The sequence below is a fragment of the Montipora foliosa genome, chromosome 13 (genome assembly GCF_036669935.1).
Source record: "Montipora foliosa isolate CH-2021 chromosome 13, ASM3666993v2, whole genome shotgun sequence".
Lineage (NCBI taxonomy): Eukaryota > Metazoa > Cnidaria > Anthozoa > Scleractinia > Acroporidae > Montipora > Montipora foliosa.
In genome coordinates, this window is record NC_090881.1 from 1,246,918 (window position 1) to 1,259,417 (window position 12,500).

Consider the following 12,500-nt stretch of genomic DNA (forward strand, 5'->3'; position numbering starts at 1 on the left):
AGGAGGGAGTTTTGGGCTTTCAGACTTTTAAACTCGCGTTTTGCATATATAATAAGTTGCATTCACTCGCTGAAATTTTAAGCTAGTGAGCCTTTGACGTCACTTTTCCCTGGATCCAACCCTCTGAGGTCCAATCGGTCAATTTTGAACGTGAGTAATGGTGTACCGTGAAATCCAGAACTTACACTCAAAGCAAACGGCCTTTGGATAAAAATCAAATTTTGCCAATCAGATGTTAAGCAAACACCTTTTCAAAATCTGAAGAAAAACAGGAAGTGATGTTTTAATTACAAGGGCACTTTAAACCATCAGAGATTTTTGTGTGCACGGTGAGATGTGCTTCTGGGTTCTTGAACTACAGTCTTGGACAAAACTCATCGGGAAAATGTGACACGCCACTATAAAATTCTTATTCCACAGTTTGTGATAAAAGATTAGAATCTCCCTACAATGCCCCTCCTCTTAATTCAATAGATATTGTTTGGGAGCGAATGTCAAATGATGTTGAAGCCGGAATTTGTCCCAAGAGCTTTGTCCAAAATTGTTGATGCGACTGGCTCACTGCACTATTACCAAGACGGCGTGAGCTATAGTTTCATACTGATGGTGGTTGTCGTTTGTTTGCTTTAGACTAGCTTTGAAGCGCTTCAGATATCAAGGCAAAGAGAAAATCAGTGCTCAGAGGTGAGATAACACTAGATGTTAAACACCCACCCTCCATCGAGGCCTTCTGGCCGTTCTTTCTTTTTCTAAACGCGCCGAGTCGTAGTAGCGTATTTTCCAACCGTTGCGAAGCACTAGTGTTTCAGGCTTCTGGGATTGCTTAGAAGAGCTGGAAATCCGAAATTCACCAACCTTTTGCTCCGAAACCAGCCAAAGGTTTTTAATCTGGGTACGAAAGAGTGGCTGTATCCGGAGAAATGAATGCATTAACCTATTGTGCTGCGAACTGCACCAGGCCACTTTTACATCATTTTCACGGGTCTATTTTATTTTTTAAAGCTCATAATTATAAGGCGTTCTTTAGAAAAACAAAGTAAATCATAAAAAAAAGTATACCATAGTGAAACATGACAAAAAATTGCGTTGAAACTAAAATTTCTTGTATTCGTGTACTGACTTCTCAAAACCTATTGTTGTATACCACTACAAACAGCAAATGAATCAAGTAACTTCACGCTTAATCGCACACTGTCCTTCTTGCTTTACCTTTCCATGACTGAAACGGTGAACTCGATGGCTTCTGGGCTATCACTCCATTGTCAAAAGAGCTTCCCAAGACATAAACAGAAACACCTTTTCCAACGATTTACACTTTACAGACTTAAGACTGATCCCATTGCCTAATTTCAGCTAACCATAGATCCATATCCCTTGAGTCAATTTACCCTTGATTATCGTTTGTGGCGAGTTAACTTCAGCAGCTAGTTCACTTTGTCCTTACCTTAGTGACCAAGTTGATCCAAAGTGTTAAAATGGCGAGAAAAGAAAAAAAAAATGAATCGAGCTGAGTTTTTGTTTGTCATATATAGTTCGCCATGTTGCAAGCAATAAAGAATAAAGTGGCTCACCAAGGGTAGCTACTGTGGGCGATTGATCCACATTGTTCCCTATAAAACGGGGCCTATACACCTTTTTCAAAAAGGCCGTCTTTTAGATATTCTTTAGTTTTATTCAAATTAGACCTTGATGTCTCGTTCAAGGCAAAATATTCTTTTGAATTTTAAGCTTAAGAACGAGGCATTATGGGCTAATTTGAATAAAAACAAAATATTTAAACGACGGCCATTTTGGAAAAAGGTGTATGTGATGCAGTTTATTTGCTTTAGTAAATGACCCAGATTGAACAATCCTCAATTAATTAATTAATTAATTAATTAAAGGTCGCCAAAATCACCCAGTCCTTAGGCCCGTTTTAAACGTCGCATTTCACATGTGCCGAATCTAATGCTCAAAAAACAATAGATTTGTCTCATTTGCATTAGATTCGGCACATGTGAAATGCGACGTTTAAAACGGGCCTTAGTCTGTGCTAAATGTTCAGAAACGCAATGCTACGTTAATCTAAACACGTCTAATGAACTTCAAACGTCTAATACCTTTGCGTACATCCACTTTGTGGTAATCTCCTATTAACCTCATGCATTTTGTGCTTTAACAGGGAATTTGATTTCCTCAAAGCGTTATGGCGTCCATTGCACAATGCAAAGTATGAATACGGGTCGTACTCTTTTCTCATTAATTTGCAAGTTGTGTTTCCTGGTGTAACTTTATAAATGATAACGACCTTAATCTGTTGAAAGAGGCCAGGTATTTTGAAGATAAATTTTCATTGACCTTACAATCTTTAAAGTTTAACAAGTAAAATACTCGCCGTATTTTGCCTGTTTTAAGATTGGACTTCTTAAATATGTGGCAACTAATTTTCAAGAACACCCAAGTTAAAACAACGTGTTAATTCCATTACCTCAGTGTAATTATATATTCTGACAGTTTAAACGTTTGTTAATTCTCTGATACATTGTAATTCAGTCATAACACTAAATGCAAACGTCTTTCGTAAATGTCTTTTCACCATTGCCTTGGTTCACCGGTTTGCCTTTTTGCGTCAACCTTACAACCCGAGACATAAGTTGTGTTGAAGTTGGGGAGAAGAGCTATGTGACGCTTAGTGAAATAAGTTTGCGTCTACGTTGGTGCATTTCTGGACATATCTGATAACCCGACAACAAAGTCCAATCATCATCACTGAATCATATACCTTTCATTTTTTTTGTTTTCTTTTCATGGTGACTTCCTTTCTGATTCTTTTTCCACTTACACACTGTGTTGCAGCACAAACAGCGAAACAACCAAACAGTTCCTTGAACAGAAATACCAAGGGGGTGTGTCCAACCAGGGAAAGACCCGTCACTCGAGAGCGGCAAGCAGTGGAGGTAAAAATTAGCTGCTATGAGGTATTTTATGAGGTATTTTATATCACGGGCCGCTTCGAAGGTGATCCGCAAACGTCAGATTTGAATGCCACCGTATTTTCTCGGTTTCTTGTCCTCAGACAGAGCTCATGACTCTAGGCAATCTTTTGTTTGTTTGGTTTCTGTTTTTTTTTTTATTGAGAACTGGGTAGCCTAGTTTACAGAATAATTTGGGCTCGTTTGAATTTCTCTTAAGAACGGGAAGCCAGTTCACAACAAGAAAAATCCTAGAGTAATCCAGGTGACCACCTCTAGGCACAAAAGCTTGAAAACTTCGTTTGGAAGTGAATTACTACTGGTGGTTGGCAACCGTTAGGTTTCTTTCTCTATATCGGTCTTTTCCATAACATTTTTAGCCACAAGGCCAGGGCTGCTGGAAGCATGTTAGCGCTAACCAGCGTTAAATCCCATGGAAACCTATAGGTTTTGATACCTCTTAAGCAACAGTTAGCCCTAACCAGGCTTCGAGCAACGGGCACCAGAAGTGTAACTCACAAAACTGTTGGTGAGAAAGGGAATCACGAAGAACGGGGACACAGGTACCATCTTGCATCGGATTCTGGATCGCTAGTTATCGTTTTATTATTGTGCAATGAGTTATGCAACCAATCAAATTAAACGTGACGAGTGCATCTCGCCACAGTTGCGCAAAACGTTGTGCTCTCCAACAAGGCTTTCGAGTCCACCTAATATAGAAAGATTATAACGCAACATTACATAACAGGTGAATGGGGAACTCGATCCGCAAGATTCAAACACCTTGGAAGATTTTTAGGCTCTGACGATTTCCTGATGAATAAAGTTTGTAGTTATGCTGAATCGACTTGTTTCAAATCATAGCATTCTTTCTCTAAGACGTAGCGATGGGTAACACACTTTGCCTTCTTTGTCTTCTTTAGGCTTGAATATGGACATTCAAACTAGAGTCCTGTTGGAGGGTAATCTGGCGAACGAAGTTGGTCTGATTGTTTTAGATACGATTGAACTCTTTTGCAGTCATTTTAAGGTAAGTGAAAGAACGAATGTCAGTCATATTTGGGGGCTTAAAAACGGTAAGCCCCTTTCTCATTATTTCATCTTGACTCTACCACTTTTATATTGCTAAGTATGTTTTTCTGTATTAGAGATGATTAGTTGAAAAAGCTGATAGGCAAAGAAATGGTTACTTCCGGTGTCTATCTGTGGCTTAAAGACTTCTCCTGCTTAAGTTCCTTACTGCCAAGGCAACGGGACCAACTGATTCGAGTGTTCAGGACGTGGAACCCGGAAGTCCTAGATTTCACACCCCGCTTTGTTTATTTGGGTAGTATTGTTTGCATGATTTGTATCCCGTAAACACCAATCCCCAATTTTACAGTTCATAACCTGCTACTGAGTAAGCCCATCGTTGGGGTCTCCTGCAAGATTCATTAAGCATTTAATTGCCTTTATTAATATTTGTTAATATTTATTAAGCTCTCCTCTGGGATGTCACTTCGCTCGCCAAAAAATAAACCTTGGGCGAGACCCTTATGGGAACCTTGCTGCATAAATAGGTTATAGAGTGGAAGTTGCTATGGAAAAAAAGCGATGGAGTGGTTTTGTTGAGCATATAATAAATAAAACATTGCATGAACTTTTTCATGCATTTTGTAACTTATGGCCATGTTGGTGTACTGAACATTAGTATTACGCAAAACGCGAGCGACATTTTGCATTTGTTTTGTACACCACATGGCCTACTAATCACGTGAGTGCAAGCCAAGAATACATAAATTGACGGCCTTGTTGTCTGCTTTAGTTCCAGCTGGAGCAAGATGAGGGTGACAATATTTTGATGAAGAAGGTATGTTTAGTTACTAACTCGTTCCCCTGAATCGTTCATAAAATCATGTAAGGCCCATAGTCCTGGGTTGTTTGTGATTATGGGAAACCTGGAAAGTTGTGGTTACGTTGGAAATTCGGGTGCCTTGTGTTTTGGTTGGGTTAAACATCCCGGAATGAATTGCTTCTTAAAAATTCCCTTTAGCAAATGGAGCTTTTTTTTTAATGACGAGTTTTGAAAGGGAAAAATAGTATTGGTAAATTCAAGGTCATGTTAAGTAACGGTCGATCATGCAATTTTACTATAACCCTAAAAGCACATTGAGCGACCCTTTCCAAGGAAATTGGCTTGAATTGGCGCCTCCATTAATGAATTTCAGTAGCTGGGCCAGTAAGAACGCAACGTAAAAAAATATGTTTTTCTTTGTGTTGTTGTTGTTGTTATTATTATTATTATTATTATTATTATTATTATTATTATTATTATTATTATTATTATTATTATTATTATTATTATTCCTTATCAGATGTTTAGTGTACTGTTGAGCTTCCTTCAGATTCCCCAATCAGAATTCATGATGAGACATGTATTTGCAAGCTTGAGATCTTACATCAACAAGGTCAATATACACTGTTATAAGTAGCGTGGCCAAGTGCCGATCAAGGTTTCCTGGTAGTTTCAGTCCTGTCTAGTTTCATTTCTCTCTGTACATAACCGTTTGTTGAAATCGTGGCTCATTTTAAGTCTTATGTGATGGTTATAGAACTCCAACTTGATCACTTGTATTTCCATTAGAACGATATGAACCCAGTGTTAGTTGCTACGGTATCCTTGAAAAAATATCCCCGCTCAGTTGCATAATAAGCGGCTGGAAAACAAAAGAACGGCCACACTATCAATGATCACATTTATTGGTTGAAGATCAAATCTTTCATTATTTTCCAGGTGTGATTAATATTACATGGAACCAGTCAAAAAGTGTCTTCAAACCACTTTAAATAATGTTTACAATCAAATTTATTTACACTTTTTTTTTCGAAGAATGCATTTGTAACCAAAGTAAATAAATATCATAATCGCTTACTGTATTTCTGTTTTCAAAATTTCGCGGAGACGCCATCTGGAATAATTGTGACGAATTCTCGTTAGTTCGGTTTGTCGCAGCGCAGTACGTGTGATTTTCAGCCTTCTCGAATTAGCTTGCCAATTTGCGGGCAATTTGGTGCAATCTTAACAGGAAGCGGTGGAGTGGAACGTCGCCATTGAATCACTTTCAAGTCACTTTCACCCATGTATTCATTTTAGACGTAAATGTTACCTTTAAAGCTGCAATCAAATTTCTTCCAACCAAAATACCGTCAAACTATGTGTGATCGTCAAGGTGGTTGCAATGTGTTAGCATCAGCATTGTGGGAGGGGGAAAAACACGATTATTGTGTCTGCATTTCTGTTATTTTCTTTTACTCGTTCTGGGTGTGTAACAAAACAGGTGTGCCAAGAAAATATACTTAAGGAGAAGTAACGGAGAGGACAAAAGACCCACTGCAATTTTCATAATTCTGCGGAATGTCACTGCCAAACTTCGGTTTGGCGTCCATCAATCAAACTTCCGACGCCAAGCCGAGAGTTGACGTCGAAATCAATTGATGCGTGACGTAACCTACCAATCAGCATCTTTCCCACGGTTCATTCGTACATTCGAACTCGACGTCGATGAAAAGTGACGGAATCTGTACCAATCTTTTTACTGAAGAACCTCTAAAAAGATATCATAATGGTATTGGAGCTGTGAACTAAACGAAAATCCAGTTCATTTTCCGGGGGCGGAGTCGATCTTCGAGGCTATGTTCGGAAATTTGATTGATGGAAGCCAAAATGCATTCACAGTTCGGCGCGTAGTGCTTGAAGGTCAGATTCCGCGAAATTATAAAAATCGCAGTAAAAGTTGCGGTTGCATGACTATTAACGGAAGGGAAAAAAGCGGAGCCGCTTGCTCGATAATGGGGAATTGCCTTCTCTTTGTGATATTTCTGTCTTTGACATTCTTCATCACTCTTTCATTACCTTACCCACAGTTTCCAGCCGCTTTATACAGGGGAAGTGCGGGTTACTGTGGGGATCTTTGTCGCGAGGTACGTAGAATTTTCCTTTATTTTGAAAAAAAGAAGACTATTCCCTGTTCAGGGAAGAACGGAATTTTGTCACTCTGTCGAGGAGCTTTCTCGATTTTCTTGCTTTGTAGCCCATCTTCCTGTAAACAGAAGTTAAGCGGGAAGTTTCTTTGACGATAAGCGATATGCCCACTCCAAGCCGTTGAACATGTATGGCTCAAATGCACGGTTTTTGCCGACTTGCACTTCCTCCCTTCGTCAGTTTGGGTTTTTTGTTTCGGTTATAACCCCCCTTCCTCTTCCCCCCCCCCCCCCCTCCTTTCGCTCCCCTCCCTCCCTTCTCTGCCAAGCAAAAAACGTCTTGAACTTGAAGATGCCCACAACTTCATTTGTATTTTTATCTTTTTTTAGTATAAGAAGTTAATTGAAGCAGGCTAGAGATAACACTCTTTTCAGAGTTTTGTTCGATAAACTCCTTGTTCCTTGTAAATAAACCAGTCTTAACTCGTCAGAATTAGCTTTTTTCTGACACCAATTGGACTGGCTGAGATTTTCCGCCAGGGGAATGTCACATTTAAGTCACCTATGTCCAGAAATGCACGCAATTAGAGGCGCGACCAATTCTCATATAGTATCTAAGGTGTTATTTACATGAGACCGGACGAACTCAGACCGGTATGAACTTGTACCGGTATGAAATTTTTGCAGCCGTTTACATGAAACCGGGACGAAATGCTTGGTGCCTGGTTTCGGGACAAAATGATATCTTTTGTCTAATAAATATATGGCGGACCCGAAAGAATACCTGGCTTGAAATTCCTCGACCCCGTCTGAGATTTGTTGTAATTTACACGAGAACGTTAACGGTACGAGCTCAGACCGCAACCGAGACGAGATCAGGTCGGTCTCATGTAAATGCATAAGAAGAAGTGTATGAAGAAGTGTATGAATGTCTTCGCAAATCAATGTTGTCAGTTGTACGCTACATACAATGAAAATGAAAGGTGACTCAACCGCTTCATGCTCGTTTACGGGCAAAAGTTAAACCTGCAAAATGTTTTGAAGTTATGCGCGGTATTTTATCCTAGTGCCCGCACGTAACACGTAACACGTAACATTAGCGGTATGTCACCATTGCCAAATGGCAGTATACAGCAGGATACGCATTGTCACTAGACTGCGAACAGTCTCTCGTTTGCTCTAAAATCGTTGGTTCTGAAATGAAGGCATACGATGAACTTTCATAATGGCTGAATCTGCCTTACAACGACAAAACTTTTGGAGAATAATTTCTCTCGGAATCTGACTAATGTTAGTCTCGTATCGGTTTGGAAATTCAATGTAACTCATCCACAATTATTTTTACAGTTCCAATCCTTACATTAATTTTGAACATTTGGATTGCAGCGAATAAAGTGAGAAAGCTGGTTTCCTAATAAAATCGCTGTTGAGAGAATTTCCTGCAAGCTTTAGTTCCACAGATCATCAGCAGACTTAAAGATCAGCCTCAGATTGCTAAGGTTGGTGCAACAACTAACTTAGGCTCCATCCACACGTATCCGGATATTTTTAAATCCGCAACTTTTTCTTTCCGGATACGCCTTCCGTTCACACGTACCTGGTGAATTTGCTGGCCAATCTGGAACTATTTGAACACGCTCTCCAGAGTGGATATTTTTGCATCCGCTATGAATCCGGAACCATGTGGACGCTAAATCCAGATGACGGAACAAGATCGAGCCCATTTCCTTATCGTGAAGTCAATTCTTAAGATGGCTGCCCAGGGCAATACTAACTGGTTTATAACTAGTTTGAATTTTAACGTTTGTCCTACGGCAGAAGAGTTGAAGTGACGTTGCATTGAGTTCACGACGCGCATGCGTGACAGAACATCAAGATCCGTGCAAAGGTTTCCTTTCCTTCTCACTAGAGAGAAAAATCAAGAAAATCCCTGCCAAGCAGAGTATGATACAGTCGGTTCGGTTCCCTTGAAAGTGATTTAAGAGAATTAACAGAAATTTCAGGCTCACAATACAACTTTTTAAAGACAGTCATGTTTAGGCATGACTCATGCCATCATCAGTGTTATGTGTTGTTTCCTTTTCCACTGTTTTAAATATGTTTACAATTTGAGTACGTTTGCAATTTGAAGTTAAAAATACAGTAACAGTTACAATTCTGCGCGTGCAAGTGCGAGAGTGTTAATTACATAATCGAGTTACAAGAAGCAAACATCATTGTTGTGTTGTAAATGCGCATTTAGTTCTGGCTTTAAGCGGCTGATGTAGATCGCTTCTTTGAGCTTAAGACAATGTCTAGTTTTGGCTGAATCTACAATCTTGAAACAACCAGCCGAACACTAACAACTAGGTGAACCGTTCAGGTGTTTGAATACATGAGAATTTTTGTCAGCCGAGAAATGCTCTTTTATGCTGGTTGCAAAGTGGCGTGACGTCTCGCCAATGTTACAACCCGCACAAGTAAATTGATACACAACCATAGATTTTAATGCATCTGGAATAGGATCTTTGAAACTGAAAAAATTCTTGATTGTGAAAGAAGAAAAAAACAATTCTGATGCTTATATCTTTGCAATAAACGTCCAACAAGTGTTTTAGTTTTTTTACCTGTGATGGTAGAGAAATCACCCACAAATGGCAGTTTGAAGTATCGAATACCTGTAGTGTTTTCCCCCAGTAGTAGAAGTGTTGTTTTGAGTTGGTCTAAAAGAAAATTTGTGTTTATACCCCCTCAATGATGTTATCTATGAGATGACTAGGAAAGGAGTTGCGTTGAAGAGTTATAGATAGTTGTTGAAGATCTCTTTCCCGTCCAGTGGTGGTGTTGTTGATTTTAAAAATTCTGTCAACCAATGTGTAGATGTAAATCAGACCAACCTTAATTATGAGCAGCTAAAGCCACAATATGGGTTTTTTTGTGCAGGGCTTTCCTGTTGCCACGGTAACTTTTTACGTTACCAAATGACTGAATCTTTTTTCAGCAATAATTGGTGTTTGATATGGTACCAAAGCATTGCTGTTAAGTGATAAAGTGTTGTAGTGTCAATCCATGTAACAAGAACGATTCTTTCAAGTTTTGAAACTACCTTTGAGCCACCTTTACTCTGTTCGCGCTTGCTCAATGTTGGACATTTGTAAGGTCGCAATACTTTTTGCCTGTGTGGTAGAGATGTGCAGAAACGATTGGCGCGAACGTCTTTAAAGAGCATTGTATATAGGGTGTCATGAAAATGGCATGAATTTCAATTTCGCATCGTGTAGTTCGTATTTGTTACATCGCTGTGACCAAACATAAAAAATGAACCGTTTCACACCGTCCATTTATTTCTTGCCGCATGCCTCCTTTGAAGTATAAACAGGGACGTTTTATTTGGGTTCAACGTGTTCCCTAGTGTGATCTCCACTACAAAACTCTAGCGAAAAAAATTCAAACGCGCTTTATTCTCCATTCAACTGCCTGTGACGGCGCGAACTCAACCCATGCGGTGAAAGCGAAAAGCGGTTAAGACTAGAAAACAAACAGATACAAAACTTACTTAGTAAAATGAACTAATCGTAAACAGAAACTCGACGAAAAGATGATACACTTGTTAGGAGCTGGTAACTGAATTGACTGCTCGAAGCGAAGAAAGTTACATACAAACTGCAGAAAGCGAAACTACTACAACTACAGTACTGTGCAAAAGTAATGATAGCGAATTTCGTCGAATTTCGAAGAAGTTCTACGAAATTCTACGTAAATCTGCGAAATTTCGAGGAGAACGAGTTTTCGGCGAAATTTCGCTGGCCTCTATTGTTTCGCCATTAACGAAATTTCGTGCAGATGTGTGAAATTTCACTTGGCAAATTCGCTGAAGGTGGCAAAATTCGTTTGAAATTTCGTTAGTGGGAGCGAAATTTCGTTCGAAATTTAGCAAGTGAGAGCGAAATTTCAAACGACATTTCGCAAGTGGGTGCGAAATTTCAAACGAAATTTCCAACACTTTGTTTGTGTGAGCGAAATTTCGAACGAAAATCTCGTTTGGAGATCGAAATTTCGTTTACCATTTGTGGTCATTACACGAGGGTCACAAAATGCAGAATGCAAACTGAGGGGAAAAAAAAAAGAGTTCACTGATGGCAGTCCGTGTTGAAAGACATCGATAGCCATGCAGTCCTTTTCCCGCGATTTTAATAAAAAGGAATTATTGTAAAATAAGCGGGTGTCATTGCTGAGTATTAATTGTTTATTTTTCCTGCAGTTTGGTCTCGCATTTACAGATAACAAATTTTTATTAGTGAACCACACTTCAATTTGATAATTAATTAATTTCCAAAGCGTTCCGAAGACCTTGTGGAAAAAAATCATATCTCCGGTTATATTTCACACAAATTGTTCATTCAAACAGTAAAATGCTCTTTCTTTAGCCATATAATTGTTTATCAAAGTTTCTATGGCGCGCTGCTCACGTTTAGTTATTTTTTACTTCAAGGAAAAATTCTTTGTTTCGCACGCGTCGGCAAGTGACTTGCGAGATGTTTATTTCCAAAGCGTTCCAAAGACCTTGCGGAAAAAATTATATCTCCGGTTATATTTGACACAAATTGTTCAGTCAAACAGTAAAATGCACTTTCTTTAGCCATATAATTGTTTATCAAAGTTTCTATGCGCGCTGCTCACGTTTAGTTATTTTTTACTTCAAGGAAAAATTCTTTGTTTCGAACGGGTCGGCAAGTGACTTGCGAGATGTTTATTTCCAAAGCGTTCCAAAGACCTTGCGGAAAAAATCATATCTCCGGTTATATTTGACACAAATTGTTCATTCAAACAGTAAAATGCTCTTTCTTTAGCCATATAATTGTTTATCAAAGTTTCTATGGCGCGCTGCTCAGGTTTAATTAGTTTTTACTTCAAGGAAAAATTCTTTGTTTCGAACGCGGCGGCAAGTCACTTGCGAGATCTGTATTTCCAAAGCGTTCCGAAGACCTTGTGGAAAAAATAATATCTCTGGAGTGCCGCGAAATTTCGCTCGAACTTACGCAGATTGCAGCGAAATATCGTTCTCGCTCAAACAATAGGACTCGAGAAATATCGTTGAAAAAAAAACTGCGAACTTTTGTGTTCAGACAATACTACCGAAATAAACTGTTCGCTGTAGTTACTAAAACATGGAATGACTTACAACCACCTCAAAATATTGAACAACCACCTCGACAACATTATTATTATTATAAATCGAATATAGTAAAAAAAAAAAAAAAAAGGTTAAACTACTTATGTTAAACACGAAGACGCACTGTAAAAGGGGGCTCTTCACGCACTGCTATTGTTTGAATTCATTCAAGCACGACTGATTAATTATCCAAGATGGTGATCAACAAACAGCAACACAGAGACGGAAGCCCGAAAAGATATTTCTAGCACAAAAGAAAATGGAACTGGGAATTTGAAAAAAGAACGATGGATAACATTTTATGGCATATTACGGACACATTGCCATAAGGGGCTTTTTTTATTGAAGAAATTATCACAGAGCTCTCGGTTGCGTCCACGGTTGATTGATAAATCATTTGCATGTGCCTAAGGCACCACACCTTTTATAGACGTCCC

The 12,500-nt window shown here is 39.0% G+C and overlaps 1 protein-coding gene across 1 annotated transcript in view; it reads left to right on the forward strand.

Moving 5' to 3' along the window:
• The window catches only part of LOC137983569 (dedicator of cytokinesis protein 9-like), a 16,311-nt gene extending 8,983 nt beyond the window's left edge, over positions 1–7,328 (forward strand). Inside the window, exons 12-18 of the mRNA XM_068830722.1 lie at positions 631–684; positions 2,162–2,209; positions 2,836–2,936; positions 3,875–3,981; positions 4,756–4,800; positions 6,855–6,911; positions 7,302–7,328. Coding sequence (XP_068686823.1) covers positions 631–684; positions 2,162–2,209; positions 2,836–2,936; positions 3,875–3,981; positions 4,756–4,800; positions 6,855–6,911; positions 7,302–7,328 — 439 coding nt within the window. The remainder of the gene's footprint in view (positions 1–630; positions 685–2,161; positions 2,210–2,835; positions 2,937–3,874; positions 3,982–4,755; positions 4,801–6,854; positions 6,912–7,301) is intronic.
• The last annotated feature ends 5,172 nt before the right edge of the window (positions 7,329–12,500 follow it).